This window comes from Cygnus atratus, chromosome 6, assembly GCF_013377495.2.
Source record: "Cygnus atratus isolate AKBS03 ecotype Queensland, Australia chromosome 6, CAtr_DNAZoo_HiC_assembly, whole genome shotgun sequence".
Classification (NCBI taxonomy): Eukaryota; Metazoa; Chordata; class Aves; order Anseriformes; family Anatidae; genus Cygnus; species Cygnus atratus.
This window is the reverse complement of record NC_066367.1, coordinates 10,581,035-10,599,124: the sequence shown is the minus strand read 5'-3', so window position 1 is coordinate 10,599,124 and position 18,090 is coordinate 10,581,035. Positions and strand designations below refer to the sequence as shown.

At 43.1% G+C, this 18,090-nt stretch overlaps 5 protein-coding genes across 6 annotated transcripts in view; all 5 read left to right on the top strand.

Moving 5' to 3' along the window:
- Window positions 1-18,090, top strand: part of LOC118243162 (UDP-glucuronosyltransferase 1A1-like) — a 31,560-nt gene that overhangs the window by 2,851 nt on the left and 10,619 nt on the right. The window contains exon 1 of one of the 2 annotated variants that reach the window (XM_035537008.2): window positions 13,962-14,684. The exons of the other annotated variant lie outside the window; for it this stretch is intronic. Coding sequence (XP_035392901.1) covers window positions 13,962-14,684 — 723 coding nt within the window. Of the gene's footprint in view, window positions 1-13,961; window positions 14,685-18,090 lie in introns of those variants that run through there. 2 annotated transcript variants of the gene reach the window in all.
- LOC118243165 (UDP-glucuronosyltransferase 1A1-like) lies at window positions 473-3,764 on the top strand. Its single transcript, XM_035537010.2, has one exon. It carries the CDS (start codon window positions 1,753-1,755, stop codon window positions 2,644-2,646), a length of 894 nt encoding a protein of 297 aa, XP_035392903.1. The 5' UTR covers window positions 473-1,752; the 3' UTR covers window positions 2,647-3,764.
- Window positions 4,927-6,758, top strand: LOC126913347 (UDP-glucuronosyltransferase 1A1-like). Its single transcript, XM_050711640.1, has 2 exons — window positions 4,927-5,811; window positions 6,750-6,758. Exons 1-2 carry the CDS (start codon window positions 4,951-4,953, stop codon window positions 6,756-6,758), a joined length of 870 nt encoding a protein of 289 aa, XP_050567597.1. The 5' UTR covers window positions 4,927-4,950.
- Window positions 6,035-8,906, top strand: LOC118243138 (UDP-glucuronosyltransferase 1A1-like). The gene is made up of 2 exons (XM_035536921.2): window positions 6,035-8,663; window positions 8,883-8,906. The coding sequence occupies exons 1-2, from the start codon at window positions 7,782-7,784 to the stop codon at window positions 8,904-8,906; spliced, it is 906 nt and encodes a 301-aa protein (XP_035392814.2). The 5' UTR covers window positions 6,035-7,781.
- On the top strand, window positions 8,888-11,597 carry LOC118243164 (UDP-glucuronosyltransferase 1A1-like). Its single transcript, XM_035537009.2, has one exon. The coding sequence runs from the start codon at window positions 9,942-9,944 to the stop codon at window positions 10,854-10,856; it is 915 nt and encodes a 304-aa protein (XP_035392902.1). The 5' UTR covers window positions 8,888-9,941; the 3' UTR covers window positions 10,857-11,597.

Below are 18,090 nucleotides of genomic sequence, written 5' to 3'. Positions count from 1 at the left end.
GCTATCATTCAGATCTTGCTTTGTCACAAAAGTGTCTTTCAAATTGCCACTCCCTCCCTGCATGGGCACTTTTATCGGGGTAGTGCTTTTTCCTATCTGTTCTGTCCATCCAGCTGTTTAATGGCTCCCTCAGGGACAAACCCAGGTGGACCCTCCGGGAAAGCAGGGAGACCAGCTCTGCCTGCAGGCCAGGCCATGTGGCAGTTCCAGCTTAAATTTAGGCTCTGCTCTAAAGACAGAGCTCACTCTTACCTTATCTTGCTCAGGGACTAAAGTTCACACTGCAGCAAGAATAGTTATTACTGATTCTTCAGTGGTGCTGCCAGCCCTGATTTATTTTTTTTTTAATTTTTTTTTTTTTGTGGCTATGGCTGTGCATCACACAGTTGCATCTAACAGCAAAATTTAATCCTGCAGGTTGGCGTCTATAACTAATACTTGCTAACTGCTTAGAGTTTTAGTTCCTAGTCTTAGCTTTTCATCTGCAGTGAGAACATCACCACTTACCATTCACAGGCAGTTCTTGTCCTGAAACAAGAGGACTGTTATTGGCTACTCCTGTTCAGACTTTCCTGTATCTAATTGGATACAAGGGGAACTGAGTGGCTTTTCTTATAACTTCTGGAAGAAGAAAGTGTTTCAGAAAGGCACAGAGATGGGACAGGATGAGAATGAAGAAGTGTCATGCATGCCAGCACAGATTTAGTGGTTTGCCTTGGCTCATGCAAGTCTCTGCTGCAGCATTCGTTCTTGTAATACATTTGTACCTGGTGTTGCATCTGGACTCAGGGCTTAGCTCTGTGTAAATCACAGAGCATTCTCCTTAGGATTTGCACAGGTATTGTGTAGTATAGTGGCATAATTTTATAATTTATTTAAACATAAACCTGACAGACATTTCAGAACAACTGTAAGATGCTTATAAGAAAGCAGCAAGCAAGGAAGGAAGAGGAAGAGGAAGAGGAAGAGGAAGAGGAAGAGGAAGAGGAAGAGGAAGAGGAAGAGGAAGAGGAAGAGGAGGAAGAAAAGAAAAGAAAAGAAAAGAAAAGAAAAGAAAAGAAAAGAAAAGAAAAGAAAAGAAAAGAAAAGAAAAGAAAAGAAAAGAAAAGAGAAAAGAAAAGAAAAGAAAAGAAAAGAAAAGAAAAGAAAAGAAAAGAAAAGAAAAGAAAAGAAAAGAAAAGAAAAGAAAAGAAAAAGAAAAGAAAAAAGAAAGAAAAAGGAGAAAGAGAACGGAAGAGAGAAAAGGAAAGCAAGCAAACAAGAAAGAAAAAGGAAAGAGGAAGAAAGGAAGAAAAGAAAGAAGGGAAGGAAGGAAGGAAGGAAGGAAGGAAGGAAGGAAGGAAGGAAAAAAAGCATTTTAATATCAGCTACAGTTACTTCCATGTACCAGCACGATTCACAAGCATGGGATTTTGGTTTTGCAAAGTCTTTTTTTGTTTGTTTGTTTGTTTTTGTTTGTTTGTTTGTTTGTTTTTTTTTTTGTTTTTCAATCTGACATGAATCATCACAGAGAAACAATCAGAAAGGACCCGTCCCAAGGGATCCTCGGATTCCCAGCCCAGTTCTGCCCAACACAAGTTGATTATCACATTCCTTAAATGTCTCATCAGTACCATGAATGGTTGCTAGTGACTGGTTTTGCTGGAAAAACCAGATCATTAAGTGGGAATGTGAGAATCTGGCAGGGGGCTCTCGGTCTACTTAAGATCTTTCATGTAAGGGCAGAGAAACAGAATTTGGATTTCTAGAAACATGGCTCTTGTAAGTAATCACGGTTACTTAGTTTCTGCAGGGGTTTGGGTTTTCCTGTCTCTGTTTTGCTTGGGCAGTGGTGGAAAGCTGTTGGTTGTGCCTATGGATGGGAGTCACTGGCTCAGCATGCGCCCAGTGCTGGTGGCCCTTAGTCAGAAAGAGCACAAAATTGTCGTCATTGCACCAGAAGTCAACTTGAATGTGAAGGCATCTGAATACTACACTCTCAAAACATATCCAGTGCCTTTAACTAGGGAAGAACTGGGAGTAAGCATGCATTCGTTTGCTAATGATCTTTTTGAGAGAAGACCTCTTCTTCAAAGAATTACTGCACTTTATGAAAAAGTTCACGTCATCTCTGATCTCTACTTCTCCTCCTGTGCCAACTTACTGCACAATAAGGATCTGATGCAGTATCTTGAAGGGAGTAAATTTGATGCTGTTCTCACAGATCCTGTTGTACCATGTGGACAAATATTGGCTTTGCATCTCTCAATTCCATCTGTTTTCTTTTTACGAGGACTCCCCTGCAGTTTTGATTTGCAGGCTGCTCAGTGTCCAGACCCCCCATCTTATGTCCCGAGAACATTTACAGACAACTCAGACCACATGACATTTATCCAGCGTGTGGAAAACTTAGTTCTCAAGGCATCAGAATCCTTTCTTTGTAATTCTGCCTATTTGCCATTTGAACTTCTGGCCTCGGATTTTCTCCAAAGACAAGTAACAATGACGGATCTTTTAAGCCATGGATCCATTTGGCTTAAAAGAATGGATTTTGTTTTTGAATATCCCATGCCACTGATGCCCAATATAGTTTTTATTGGAGGTATAAATTGTGGAAAGAAAAAGACATTACCTCAGGTCAGTGATTTCCTTGATAAAATATATTAAGCTTTGAATGGAAAATGCTGTTTGCAATAATCACCTTACTATATGCTGTGTCTGTATGTAATTGTATACAAGTATGTGGTGTTTAGATTTGCAGTAAGGTGCATTGTAAAGAAAATATGTGAAAAACTGTGTTAATTTTAATTCTCTCCCACTATTGCAGGTACTCTAGTGGTATCTAAGCAGTTTTGCTTATACAATTGTTTTTTTTTTTGGACTAGGTGGAAAAAGTTGTGGTTTATCACTGCTGTCTTGCTAACGAGGCACACATCTAGGCAGGTCTGCTGCTCATCTTTGCTAGGTATTATTACCTCAAACTGTTTTACTGATTCTTTTCAAAACAATTATTTTTTTCTCAGTTAATACAACCATCCTTTCAGAATTTAGAAATAATGTGTCATAAAGTGTCAATTGGCAGGTAACATTCTGATTGTTCTTTCAGTCTAGGGTTATGCTTGCAAAGCATGGATGCCTTATGCAATTTTCTGCAAATCTTTTGGAGGGTTTTGCAGCTGCTAGCCAGCACCAAGCCATGTACAACAGCTTGCATTACCTACTGAAAAGCTTCCCTAAAAAGAGTTTATCTAGAGCTGAAGTAGATTGCTAAATGCGCATTTAAAAAAAAAATAAATCTGGTATACGCTATCAATCTCAGTAGTAAATTATAGTATTGTCTACAATATTTCTGTTTCATCATTTTTATAACCAGGGCTGACTGTCTATGCATGAAGGAAACAACTTTCCTTTCACAGCCCTGGGGTATGCTCTTCCCAGGCAGAACCAGAAAGGTATTCATGAGTTGCTAATCCAGTTTTAAGTATATCTGCCAAAAACATGGCCTTATCTTTACCCCTTCCAGCCCTACTTCATCCTTCCAAACACAGACATTTCAGAAAAATAGCCAACATGGGTTCACAAGGGCTAGGTCCTGTTTAACAAATTTGATTTCCTTTTATGATAAGATCACCCATCTAATCGATCAAGGGAAGCCAGCTGATGTAATCTTTTTGGATTTCAGTAAAGCTTTCGATACAGTTTCCCGTAGGATCCTACTGGACAAAATGTCCAGCATACAGCTAGATAAAAAAAATCATACGATGGGTGAACAATTGGCTGATGGTTAGGGCTCAAAGGGTTATGGTAAATGGGATTACATCAGGCTGTCGGCCAATCCCCCAGGGCTCCATTTTAGGGCCAGTTATTTTCAATGTTTTCATAAGCAATTTGGATATGGGACTAGAAGGTATTTTGATGATGTTTAAGGTTTGATGGTAACTTTGCTGATGACACTAAACTTGGAGGAGTTGTTGACTCTGTTGAGGGTGGAAAGGCCTTGCAGAGAGATCTGGACAGATTGGAGTGCTGGGCAATCATCAACTGTATGAAGTTTAACAAGAGCAAGTGCCGGGTCCTGCACCTGGGACGGGGCAACCCTGGCTATACGTACAGACTGGGTGATGAGACGCTGGAGAGCAGCCCCACAGAGAGGGATCTGGGGGTTGTGGTTGACAGCAAGCTGAATATGAGCCAGCAGTGCGCCCTGGCAGCCAGGAGGGCCAACCGTATCCTGGGGCAAGCACGGCATTGCTAGTCGGTCGAGGGAAGGGATTATCCTGCTCTACTCTGCGCTGGTGTGGCCTCACCTCGAGTACTGTGTGCAGTTCTGGGCACCACAGTACAAAAAGGACGTGAAGCTGTTGGAGAGTGTCCAGAGGAGGGCTACAAAGATGGTGAAGGGCCTAGAGGGGAAGATGTACGAGGAGCGGCTGAGGTCACTTGGTCTGTTCTCCCTGGAAAAGAGGAGGCTGAGGGGAGACCTCATTGCAGCCTACAGCTTCCTCATGAGGGGGAGCAGTGGGGCAGGCGCCCATCTATTCTCTTTAGTGACCAGTGATAGGACCCAAGGGAATAGTGTCAAGCTGCAACAGAACATGCATAGAACATGATTTGGATTGACAGGAACAGAGGAATTTTCTTATACAGAAAATTATTTTTAAGAAAACTGCTGATATGTTTATCAGCATTTTTTAGCAGATCTCTTGTTGAATGATCCCTTATTTCCTTAAATCCCAATGTTCATTCAAAACAAACGGGTGGGTGTCATCCTGTATAGCTGCAGCCCTGATAAGTGCCTGAGAGATTCGATGAACTTTAACACCTCTAATTTGTGTTTGCCGAACCAGTGATTATACATTTACCAAACAGTAAATAAGTCTAAAGATCATCAGAAAAAAGCACAGCACATTTACCTTAAAAGCATTGAGGTTGTGGTACTCTGTGTGCAGCACGCACCCGGTTTCTGCAGGAATGGCCCTGGTGCCTGCTTCTCATCCGCAAGTCGCAGTGACGCTGGTTCTGCTCCTGTCCGTGCTCGGTCTGGCTGCTGGTGGGAAACTGCTGGTGGTGCCCGTAGATGGGAGTCATTGGCTCAGCATGCGGGAAGTGTTGGACAGCCTCAAGGAGAAAGGGCACGAAATAGTCGTCGTTGCACCAGAAGTCAATTTACACATAAAGCCAACAAAGAGTTTTGTCATGAAAATGTACCCAGTCCCTTTCACGCAGGAAGAGCTGGATAGAGATTTCCATGCATTTACACAGGATACATTTGAAGAAGGATCCTTCCTGGAAAGATTTGTTAGAATTTATCAACGGTTTGAAAAAACCTCTGCCTTGTTCCTGTCTACCTGTGAACACTTACTGTACAACAAAGAACTTATGAGATATCTTGAGGAGAGTAAGTTTGATGTTGTCTTTACGGACCCTGTAATACCTTGCGGGCAGATACTGGCTGAGCATCTTTCAGTCCCTTCTGTCTATTTTTTGCGAGGAATTCCATGTGGCTTAGATTTTGAAGCCACTCAGTGTCCCAATCCCCCTTCTTATGTCCCCAGGGTGTTTACAGAATACACAGATCATATGAACTTCCTCCAGCGTGTGAAGAATCTACTCTTTGAAATCCCCAATCTTTTTCTCTGCAATTTTTTTTTTCAACCGTATTCCAAACTGGCTTCTGAGTTCCTTCAGCGAGATGTGACTGTGTTAGATCTCTTGAGCAAGGCTTCTATATGGCTTCTGAGGTTAGACTTTGTGTTAGATTATCCAAGACCGCTGATGCCCAACATAGTTTTAATTGGCGGAGTGAATTGTGCTCACAAGGAGCTACCTCAGGTAGGTCATGCTCTATTCTTACTTCTTGTTCTGATTGACTTCTGTGTTCATAAGAGTGTAGTTTTGTGTAGCAGATAGATATTAAGTTCTCATTTAGGGAGAGTTAGGCAAACCCTGGTGAAAGAAATGCTATTTCTGTCATTTCTTCCTTGCTTTTTTTTTTTTTTTGGTGTGTATGTGTGTGTGTGTGTAGTCAGCTACATCTTTTGGTGTCCCAGGTATGCTCAACTGAGCAGCAGTAAGTGGTTTCCAAGGGATTTTCTTTCCCTACACAAGAAGTTACTCTTCTAGTTGGCTGAGGAGAGGCAACCTTGCTTTTGTGTATGCCAATCAAGTGCTGCTCCTTATTGAAGGCTTCAGCTGGGGCTAGAAAGAAAATGTATCTCAGGCATCTTCACCTGTACAATGCCTGCTGGATTTATTACAGATGACTTTTTCATTATATATCTTCAGTTCAGTTTTGTAGGGTGTTGAGTAACTTGGTTCTCTCATGTTCTCATAGTGAGTGATGGAAGAGCAGAGGCAAGTCTGTAGGTCTGTCAAAGCCTCGCAGTCAGGTATAATCCATACAGCCTGGCACCTGTTTGGAGCAGAGTCTGGTATTTACTGAGAAATGCATGTCAGGCTTCTGCCCTGGGGTACCCCTGCTGCCTTTCCACTTCCTCTGTTGTCAATGGATTTGTCTGCTTTACACAAGGGTATTTCCAAAGCCTGGGTGAACAGGAATATCACAGGCTCTGACCTCTCAGGCTAAGAAGCACCGTCTGTGTTTACAGGTAGACCTCGGAAGGTTTTGCCTTGTTGGTGACCATGTGAGATCTGAGGTACAATCCATGTCGCTGAGCCTGAAGAGACTATGGTGGCTCGTTGGATCCTAGTCAAAGGCAAGATTGCTGCCAAAGCTTTTTGCTGTGATTTTCACCTTGATGTTCTTTCAGAGCTGCTAGATATTGAAGAGAAATGCTATGTTCTTATAGTGAAGGTCTCTGATGGGACTATCCAAAAGGGTTGCCAGTGTTTGTGGGAAGTAGGGCAAGGTGCTGGATTTGTGTGATGAGCACCTCTGATGGGCCATCCCAAAAAAACCCTGATGTGTCTGTGCAGGCTGAAAAACACAGTCCTAATGAGTGGCAGAAAGGAGCAGGTCTGCTCCTACTCATTTCAGTGCATGACTGGCACTGAGGGGATGGATGTAGCCCCTCTGGTCATGGTGACCTTTCAAATGTGGTATATGCTTTGGGTGCTTCGTGTAGTTCAATGCACACATTTCTTACAGGAGAGCCTTTTCTGCCTCTCTCTGGGAGAGCCTGGAGAGCTATGCTATTCCTTTTTAGTGCCCTGGCTTTCTCTTCGATCGTATTGTGTAGGACTTGTGTTCCTTGAGTTGAAGCCAACAAGCCCGAATGGCAATTCCACCCATCTCCAAGTGGCAGAGGATATGTGGCATCCTACAGACATCGTCCTGCAGACAAACCCGAGGTCGTGGTTCATTCTTCACCCATCTCCTCATGCTAGAAAGCATCCTGACCAGCTCTTGAACACCCAGTATTGAGTCATAGGCCTGTCAGAGACAAGTGTTCAAAGAGAGAGGTCTTGCCCAGGGGAAAACGTGTTAGGCTGACTGGTGATGTAGAGGTGGCAGAACTGTTGTGCATGCAAAAGTTTCAGCCAGAGCAAGGCTATCAGAAGCACAGTGCCACCCAGAACCACCTCCTTCCAGGGTCACACTTTATAGTTCCTCCTCTGGAAAGAGATGGGGCATTGCCGGTCGGTCCAAATACATCATCCACCCTCAAACTCAGATGAACTCTACTGCGGGTTATCTTGCCTTTTATCAAAACAACGATTATACATTTACCACACAGCAAATACTGCTAAGGATCAAAAGTTAAGGTGTAGCAGAGATTACTTAAAAGCATGGAGCTGGTGCTATTGCTTCAGTGCTACCTGCAGACTCCTTTCTGGGCAGCATGCACCGAGTTTCTGCAGGAATGGCCCCGGTGCCTGCTTCTCATCCGCAAGTCGCAGTGACGCTGGTTCTGCTCCTGTCCATGCTCAGTTTGGCTGCTGGTGGGAAAGTGCTGGCAGTGCCAGTAGGTGGGAGTCATTGGCTCAGCATGCGGGAAGCGTTGGAGGGTCTCAAGGAGAAAGGGCATGAAATAGTCGTTGTTGCACCTGAAATCAATTTCAACATAAAACCAACAGAGAATTTTACTATGAAAATGTACCCAGTCCCTTTCACACAGGAAGAGATGAATAAGGACTTCCACGCATTTTTAAAAGGAGGGTTTGAAGAAGGATCCTTTCTGGAAAGATTTATTAGAACATACCAAAGGATGAAAAGACTCTCTGACTTTGCATTCATCAGCTGTGAATACTTAGTGTACAACAAAGAACTTATGAGATATCTCGAGGAGACTAAGTTTGATGTTGTCTTTACGGACCCTGTAATACCATGTGGGCAGATACTGGCTGAGCATCTTTCAGTCCCTTCTGTCTATTTTTTGCGAGGAATTCCATGTGGCATAGATTTTGAAGCCACTCAGTGTCCCAATCCCCCTTCTTATGTCCCCAGGGTGTTTACAGAACACACAGACCATATGAACTTCCTCCAGCGTGTGAAGAATCTAGTCTTTGATGTCCAAAATTTTTTCCTCTGTGATTTTATGTATCAGCCATACACCAAACTGGCTTCTGAGTTCCTTCAGCGAGATGTGACTGTGTTAGATCTCTTACGCAAGGCTTCCGTATGGCTTCTGCGATTAGACTTTGTGTTAGATTACCCAAGACCGCTGATGCCCAACATAGTTTTAATTGGCGGAGTGAATTGTGCTCACAAGGAGCTACCTCAGGTAGGTCATGCTCTATTCTTACTTCTTGTTCTGATTGACTTCTGTGTTCATAAGAGTGTAGTTTTGTGTAGCAGATAGATATTAAGTTCTCATTTAGGGAGAGTTAGGCAAACCCTGGTGAAAGAAATGCTATTTCTGTCATTTCTTCCTTGCTTTTTTTTTTTTTTTTGGTGTGTATGTGTGTGTGTGTGTAGTCAGCTACATCTTTTGGTGTCCCAGGTATGCTCAACTGAGCAGCAGTAAGTGGTTTCCAAGGGATTTTCTTTCCCTACACAAGAAGTTACTCTTCTAGTTGGCTGAGGAGAGGCAACCTTGCTTTTGTGTATGCCAATCAAGTGCTGCTCCTTATTGAAGGCTTCAGCTGGGGCTAGAAAGAAAATGTATCTCAGGCATCTTCACCTGTACAATGCCTGCTGGATTTATTACAGATGACTTTTTCATTATATATCTTCAGTTCAGTTTTGTAGGGTGTTGAGTAACTTGGTTCTCTCATGTTCTCATAGTGAGTGATGGAAGAGCAGAGGCAAGTCTGTAGGTCTGTCAAAGCCTCGCAGTCAGGTATAATCCATACAGCCTGGCACCTGTTTGGAGCAGAGTCTGGTATTTACTGAGAAATGCATGTCAGGCTTCTGCCCTGGGGTACCCCTGCTGCCTTTCCACTTCCTCTGTTGTCAATGGATTTGTCTACTTTACACAAGGGTATTTCCAAAGCCTGGGTGAACAGGAATATCACAGGCTCTGACCTCTCAGGCTAAGAAGCACCGTCTGTGTTTACAGGTAGACCTCGGAAGGTTTTGCCTTGTTGGTGACCATGTGAGATCTGAGGTACAATCCATGTTGCTGAGCCTGCTATGCTATGCTCTTCTAGCAAAGGTCTGTGATGGGGTATTGTATGTACCACCCAAAGGTGTTGTCACTGTTTGAGGAAAGTAAGTCAAGATACTTCAGTCAGAGCAAGCCTATCAGAAGCACAGTCCTACCCAGAACCACGCCTGCTGCCTTCTGTGATCAGACTCTGCTGTTCCTCCAGTAGTAAATGTTTCAGCTTATCTGCTGCATCCACCACATTTGTACCCGCCTGTGTACATTTCTGAACTCTAGTGCTTGTTATCTGGCCTTTTATGAAATCAAGGATTATACATTTACCATACAGTAAATATTTTTACGGATCAAAATTACAGTGTAGCACAGATTGCTTAAAAGTGCAGAGCTGATGCTATTGCTTCAGTGCTGCCTGCAGACTTCTTTCTGGGCAGCACTCACCGGGTTTCTGCAGGAATGGCCCCAGTGCCAGCTTCTCATCCACAAGTCGCAGTGACGCTGGTTCTGCTCCTGTCCGTGCTCGGTCTGGCTGCTGGTGGGAAACTGCTGGTGGTGCCCGTAGATGGGAGTCATTGGCTCAGCATGCGGGAAGTGTTGGACGGCCTCAAGGAGAAAGGGCACGAAATAGTCGTCGTTGCACCAGAAGTCAATTTACACATAAAGCCAACAAAGAATTTTGTCATGAAAATGTACCCAGTCCCTTTCGCGCAGGAAGAGATGGATGAGAATTTCCATGCATTTTCACAGGAAGCATTTGAAGAAGGATCCTTCCTGGAAAGACTTGTTAGAATATTTCAACGATCTAAAAAAACCTCTGCCTTGTTCCTGTCTACATGTGAATATTTACTGTACAACAAAGAACTTATCAAATATCTTGAGGAGAGTAAGTTTGATGCTGTCTTTACAGATCCAATGCTTCCCTGTGGGCAGATACTGGCTGAGCATCTTTCAGTCCCTTCTGTGTTTCTTTTACAGCAAATACCGTGTGGTTTAGATTTTGAAGCCACTCTGTGTCCTAGACCACATTCTTATGTCCCTAGGATACTCAGTGGCAATACAGACCGCATGAACTTTCTCCAGCGTGTGAAGAATGTATTTTTTGACATTCCAAATTATCTCCTCTGCTATTTTATGTTTCAACCGTACTCTAAACTGGCTTCTGAGTTCCTTCAGCGGGATGTGACTGTGTTAGATCTCTTACGCAAGGCATCTATTTGGCTTATGCGATTAGACTTTGTATTCCATTATCCAAGGCCATTGATGCCAAACATGGTCATTATCGGAGGAATAACATGCACTCACAGGAAGCTAACTCAGGTGGGTCACGCTCTATTTTTTGTTGTTCTTCTCATAAGCTACTGTTCTCATTAGAGAACTATGTATCACAGATTGTGTTAGAAAGGTCTCTTTTACTGCCTAAATATCTTCGATCTGCTTTTCATTTACCAAGAAGCGTGAGTACTTGTTTCAGTGAAGACACTTGAGTATCACGGTATAAAATAGTGTTTTGAACAGACATAGCTCTTCTGACATCTGCATAGAGTTGTGGGGGGTCTGAATCTATCAATTTCGCTCAAAACCACCCTCAAAACATGTGCCACCAATTGAAGAATTCAACTTCTTGCTAGATCTAGGTGTAAGAAAAGATGTTGGGAAGGGCATAAGATGTTTTGATATCTGTGAGAGCACTGTTAATGGTTACATGTGAATCTCCTAGTTTGTTCTTTCACATTTATCTTTAATTAGAGCATGGATCTGTGCTTTTGATCCTTCTCTCACTGTCTGCTGGATAAAGAAGAACCAGTAGCCTATGGTAGGTTCTTCTCCTGACTTTCTGCAGCAGCAAGAACCTGTGGTAATGTTTGTTTTGCGAATCTCATCCTCACTGATCTTATGGACACTGATTCTCATGCTGTGTTTCTGCTTTGTGTCAATTACCCTTATGCATAAAGCTACTTTTAAGGTTCTAATCTGCAAGTTCTCTTCTGGGATTTAATTCCATTACTGGGTTTACACCACCTTGACAGAACCTGCTAGGTCTCAGCTGTGGCATCCTTGGTAGCTTTTATAATGCATTTTTACCTGCTTGAGCTCATGAGTGGATGAGCCTTAGCAAACATCTTGTTTACAACTAGTAACTTTTCACAGTGAAGTGCCCTCCAAAAGAAATTAGTTTCTACTGCTTTATGGCAGATCTTGTTTTTCACAAGGATGGATGAGGTGTATTTTTTCTCTCAGCCTTGGGTCCCATTTGCACCAGGACTCCTTCCTTTCCAGTGTTCCCCCATGACAGACAAGCCTGTTACAAAACCCAGTGGATCATAGAATCATAGAACCATAGAATATCCCGAGTTGAAAGGGTCCCAAAAGGATCATCAAGTCCAACGCCTGGCTCCACACAGGACCACCCAAAATCACACCACGTGTCTGAAAGCATTGTCCAAATGCTTCCTGACCTCTGTCAGTGTCGGTGCCGTGACCACGTCCCTGGGGAGCCTGTCCCAGTGCCCAACCACCCTCCCGGTAAAGAACCTTTCCCTAACACCCAGCCTGACCCTCCCCTGTCCCAGCTCCATGCCGTTCCCTCGGGTCCTGTCGCTGTCCCCAGAGAGCAGAGCTCAGCGCCTGCCCCTCTGCTCCCCTCATGAGGGAGCTGCAGGACGCCAGGAGGCCTCCCCTCAGCCTGCTCTGCTCTGGGCATAACAAACCAAGGGACCTCAGCTGCTCCTCATACGTCTTGCCCTCTAGACCGTTCCCCATCTTTGTATCCCTCGCTTGGACACTCTCTAATAGTTTTATGTCCTTCTTATATGGTGGCACTCAAAACCACACACAGTACTCGAGGTGAGGCAGCAGCAGTGCAGAGCAGAGCAGGACAATCCCTTCCCTCAACCAGCTAGCACTGCCATGCTTGGTGCACCCCAGGGTACAGCTGGTACTTTTGGCTCCCGGGGCATGCTGTTGACTCACATTCAGCTTGCCATCGACCAGAATCCCCAGATCCCTTTCTGTGGGGCTGCTCTCCAGCCTCTCATCCCCTGGTCTATACATACAGCCAGGGTTGCCCTGTCCCAGGTCAGAATATGGCATTTGCTGTTGTTAAATTTCATGTGGCTGGTGATTGCCCAGCTCTCTAATTTGTCAAGATCTCTGTGCAAGGCCTCTCCACCCTCAAGGGAGACAATAGCTCCTCTTAATTTAATGTCATCTGCAAACTTTGTATGCATTTGAGTCCTGCATTCAGATAATTTATGTGTGGATATAAGTCCCTGTACCAGTGTGAGTCAGGGAGTGGAGCTAATCTTTTTGAAGGGATGTGAAAAGCTTGATCTTCTGCTATAATGCAATTTACTCATGAGAGTACGGTCAGACACCAATGAGCAAAGCATCACTAGCATCTCAGAATGCAGGAAGATTTGAATGTGCAATTTCAGGCCCTTGGTTAAGGTGTATTTGATAGTATCCTCTCTGGGAAGGGGTTGACAGCACATGAAGAACTGTCTTGTTTTATTAGCCACACCAACTTGCCTCGGTGTTGCTGTGTCATGGTAATACAAATGCTCTTAATTTCTTGACAACAGCAACTGTTGTTTATCTATGCATCGCTCAGCATGTTTTGTCTGAGAAGCTGCCACTTTCCTCCCTAATGTCAAATCACTGCAGGGCTGATTCTTTCCCACACCTCTCACCCCACACAGGGAGCTGCTGATGGTGCTGCTGGGTAGGTGTCAGTGGTTCTGTGTGATTGCAAATGAGTGTAGGCAGAGCAAGTATGAAATAGTTGACCCTGCAGGTGCAAGAGCACGTCTCCCAATAAACGTCAAGGAGGAAAGGAAGGAGATGGACCCAGCACTGATCCCAAAGGAAAACATCAATAGACATGTCCTATGGAGGATCTCTGATGAAAAATCATTTTAAAGAAGCCTTAAAAGGCCTAAGAGAGAACAGCCCTGTCCTCCAGTTCTTCCAGCTTTCATGGCAAGGGGCACAGTTTGTTGTATAATAGAAAAGCATGTTGTATGCACCAGCCCTAAGGGATACTAATTATTCTTGAGTCCAGTACTTCAGACTGTCACACATCTCATGGGGAACCTTAAACAAAATTCTTCTTCAGCTGTGTCTTTGCAGGGACTGCTAGTACTGCCCTGATGCTTAGGGTATGAGAAGCACAACCCCACCCGGAACCACCCCTGCCTCCTTCCAGGGTCACACTTTATTGTTCCTTTTCTAGAAACAGATGCTGCTTCTCTGACGTATTCACTACATGTACCACCTTCCTATGGAGTTGGCTGAACTTAGTACTTGTTATCCAGCCTTTTATGAAATCAAGGATTATACATTTACCATACAGTAAATACCTCTGAGGATCAAAAGTTACGGTGTAGCACAAATCGCTTAAAGCACAGAGATGGTGCTGTTGCTTCAGTGCTGCCTGCAGACTTCTTTCTGGGCAGCACTCACCGGGTTTCTGCAGGAATGGCCCCAGTGCCAGCTTCTCATCCACAAGTCGCAGTGACGCTGGTTCTGCTCCTGTCCGTGCTCAGTCTGGCTGCTGGTGGGAAACTGCTGGTGGTGCCCGTAGATGGGAGTCATTGGCTCAGCATGCGGGAAGTGTTGGATGGTCTCAAGGTGAAAGGGCATGAAATAGTCATCGTTGCACCAGAAGTCAGTTTATACATAAAGCCAACAAAGAGTTTTGTTATGAAAATGTACCCAGTCCCTTTCACGCAGGAAGAGATGGATACCACTTTCCGGAGAACTGGACAGCAAACATTTGAAGAAGGATCCTTCCTGGAAAGACTTGTTAAAACGTATGAGGGTGTGAAAAATACTTCTGCCATGTTCCTGTCTACCTGTGAACACTTACTGTACAACAAAGAGCTTATCAGATATCTTGAGGAGAGTAAGTTTGATGCTGTCTTTACAGATCCAATACTACCCTGTGGGCAGATACTGGCCGACCACCTTTCAGTTCCTTCTGTGTTTTATTTGCAGCAAATACCGTGTGACTTGGAATTTGAAGCCACTCAGTGTCCCAATCCCCCTTCTTATGTCCCCAGGGTATTTACAGACAATACAGACCGCATGAATTTTCTCCAGCGTGTGAAGAATGTAATCTTTGACATCCCCAATTTTTTTCTCTGTGATTTTGTTTTTCAACCTTACTCCAAACTGGCTTCTGAGTTCCTTCAGCGTGACGTGACTGTGCCAGATCTCTTACGCAAGGCTTCCATTTGGCTCATAAAATTAGACTTTGTTTTACATTATCCAAGACCACTGATGCCCAACATGATTTTGGTTAGTGGAGTAAATTGTGCTCACAGGAAGCTAACTCAGGTGGGTCATACTCTGTTTTTTTCTTGTCATTCTTGCGGGATTTTATGCACACTGAGAAGCTGCAACACAGGGTATGTTAGAAAGTCTCTTTAAGTGGGTGCTAGTAAAAGCATCTAAAGCTGCTTTTCATTTACCAAGAGGTGCCAGTACTTCTTTCAATGAAGACATCTGAATATCTCAGTGTAAAAATGAAGGAAGTGTTGTAAATTAAATTACCTCTGGGAAACTCCTCATTAGTCATGTGCCCTCTGGTCAAAGCCAGCTTTGACTCTAGAGCAGGTTTCTCATGGTCTCTCCACTCAGGCTGTTGTTGTGGTGTTTGCCATTTATAAGCATCTTCTGCATGAGAGAATTTTGTTTAAGGTGACCTTTGCTTAGCCTATGGCTTGCCTTGTCATTTCTGATTTCCTCTCTATCCCTCCCTCTTCTTTAAAAAAAAATCTCGATGTTTTGAGTTGTAATAAACTCAGAAAATACTGGAGCATGAAGGATGTTTGCAGGCCTCATCCAGCCAGAAGGATTGAATAAGCAGGAGTCAAAGCATGTTCACTCAGTTCAGGTTGCTCCATTCTGTGTCTCACCAAGTTCACTGTCTTCTATGACCAGCCCTTCTAGTGAACACATTTTCTTAAATCAAAGGAAGTTTCCATTTTGCAGCTTGTGTCTGCTGCCTCTTGTCCTGTCACTGTGAATCTCTGAGAAGAGCCTGGTATTGTGTTCTTTATGCCTTTCACTAGGGTGGTTGTTTAACAAAAACTTTGCTTTTGCCTTTGCTGACCTTCATGAGGTTTCTGGTGACCCATTTCTCCAACCTGTGGCTTTTTTTTTTTTTTTTTTGCATATCCCATGCCATTAATCATTAATGCTCCTTATTTGAAGTAAAAATAGGCATATTAAAACTTAAATATGTTGGGTTACTTTATTCTTCTAAGATCAAAGTTGAATTTATTTAAGTTTTTTTTTTTTAATTATTATGTGTACTCAAATATATTTTGTGGTTCTCAGAGCAACACTGTACCTTGCATTTTTAGAAATAAGTTCCTGTAAAGTTTTTCAGATATTGAATTTGCAAAGCGTTGAAATAGGACTTAACTTTAAGGAAAAGCTGAACCTCACACAGTAAAAATGAAGCATTTTAAAGAGTATTCAAACTAGGCACTCCATCTAGAAAGGCAGAGATGAAATAAACTGTATAGACAAACCTGTAAAAAGAATTATGACAGAGGATCTATAACAGTGGTCTATAAAATCCTGGAAAGTGTAAAGACGGTGAAAGGGGAACTGATATGCATCATTTCTCCCAGTACTTGACCTATGACTAGCAGTGAAATGAGGAGACAGCAAGTTTAAAGCAAACAAAAGGAAGTACATTTGACAGCATGTACCGAAAAAACCTGGCTCACCACCAGCAGTTTTTTTTCTGTAGACAAAAACTGTGAATGAATTTAAAAAAGGATTTTGGTGGTTAATAAGAGGTACATTGTGACTGCCAGGAATTGTAGAATTGCAAATAGATAACCATTGATTCTTACAGCTGGGGATATTTACAGTGCTGTTTACAGTGTACAACCTTGGCACTCAACTCTGTACTTTAGCTTTACTTTCTCCTGATAAATATCTCTTTTTTTCCTTTGCCTTTGGAAGGGCTGAATTTACAATTCCACTAGTGGACTTCCGTCTCTGGACTTATATACACATGGATCAGTTGCAGGTGTTTGTGTGTTTCTTCAAATCCTGTGACACAACCTTTGAATTTTTATGAACATGCTGTTAGCCTTATTTTTTTGTTTGTTTGTTTGATTGTTTTGAATCTCTTTAATGTTGTTTTATGGCACTATATATTAGTGTTACACAGATAGATACATGTTTGACTGAAATGTTAGCAGAGCTTAAAGACTATGTGGAAGGGACTATACATCAAATACAAGATCCGAGGGCCCCTTATACGTTACCATAGGGTAGCGATAACAGGATATCCGCTACTCTGGGGTTGTATATACCTGGTTGTATACTGCTACATCAGGGTATATGTAATGCTGCATCTCCTTGTCACAGTGAGATCTTTTCCTCTTTATCACTGAAATGTGAAGATGCACACATAGGTAGTGCACCTAACTCTCTGTCTGCCACATGACAGAATACCTTCTGTCTACCTCTGTTAAATTTTTAATTTTTTTTGTACTACATGAAGAACCTCCTACAGAAATAAACCTTTTAGGATACTTTTAGTATTAGCCTTGGATTGTGCTTATCACAATCAGGTACCTTTGGCAAAGGTAGCTCTTCCATGAACAAGGTTTCCCATCACTCCCGGCTGCTCCAAGCCAATTCTTGCAGACGTGCACAGCATGAAGAAACTGCTCAGTGCTCTCTTCTTTCAGGTGTGACTGGTTGGAGACATAAAAGTTTCTCTTCTCCAGCCAGCAACTGCTCTTGTTCAGCTACCATTCCTATACATAGTTTTAGATGGGCCCATCTTCCTGTCTGTGAATCCAGAGGGCACTAACTTCCTAATTTCTTTCTGACCCAGAGGTCAAGGAAGCTGAACTCCAGCTAGGATGCTCATTATGGTTCTTGGAAGTAGTGAAGAAAAGTTGTTGACTGTGTGGTCTTCCACAAGAGCTGTCATACCATTTGTCAGACCAAAGGAGCAGCAGTGCCCAATCGCAGGCAGCAGGCAGCAGGAGATATGCAGAGAGGTGTTGTAGAACAGGGCGAGGAAATAGTAGTGTTTCCCAAAAATGTTCTCTCAGTTTCCAGGCTGTGGTTTAGAAATGTTATTGTTGTACTCAATAGGCCTCTAGAGATTTTTTCTTCTAGTCCAGTTTGTCTAATAACTTTTGTAAGTTTGCAAACTTTTGGCATCCACCTTTTCCCTTTCCATGACTTAAGGGTAGATGAGACCTGCTTGGTCAGTCCCTTCTTTCAAGCACAAACTGCAGATATCCACTCTCCTAGGTTTATCTTGAAAGTTTTTCTGTGCTTCTGCATGATCTCCCTATCTGCAGGCAGTGCTTTGTTTACAGTCACCGATTTCATTCACCCACTTGGGTATCCACTTGTTACCCCTTGCATCAGTTGCTGCAGCTTCAGCCCAGGTTCTCAAGAGTAATAAGGGACTTAAATTCTACTCAAATCAACCTGATCTGGATATTGAAAAAAGTCCTTGGAGTGGGACTATCCTCAACATTAGATCATGGAATCTGTGGTGTTATACAAGCAAGCTTTCAAAACACTGGAGGTAAATAGCATTGGAGCATTTTCCAAA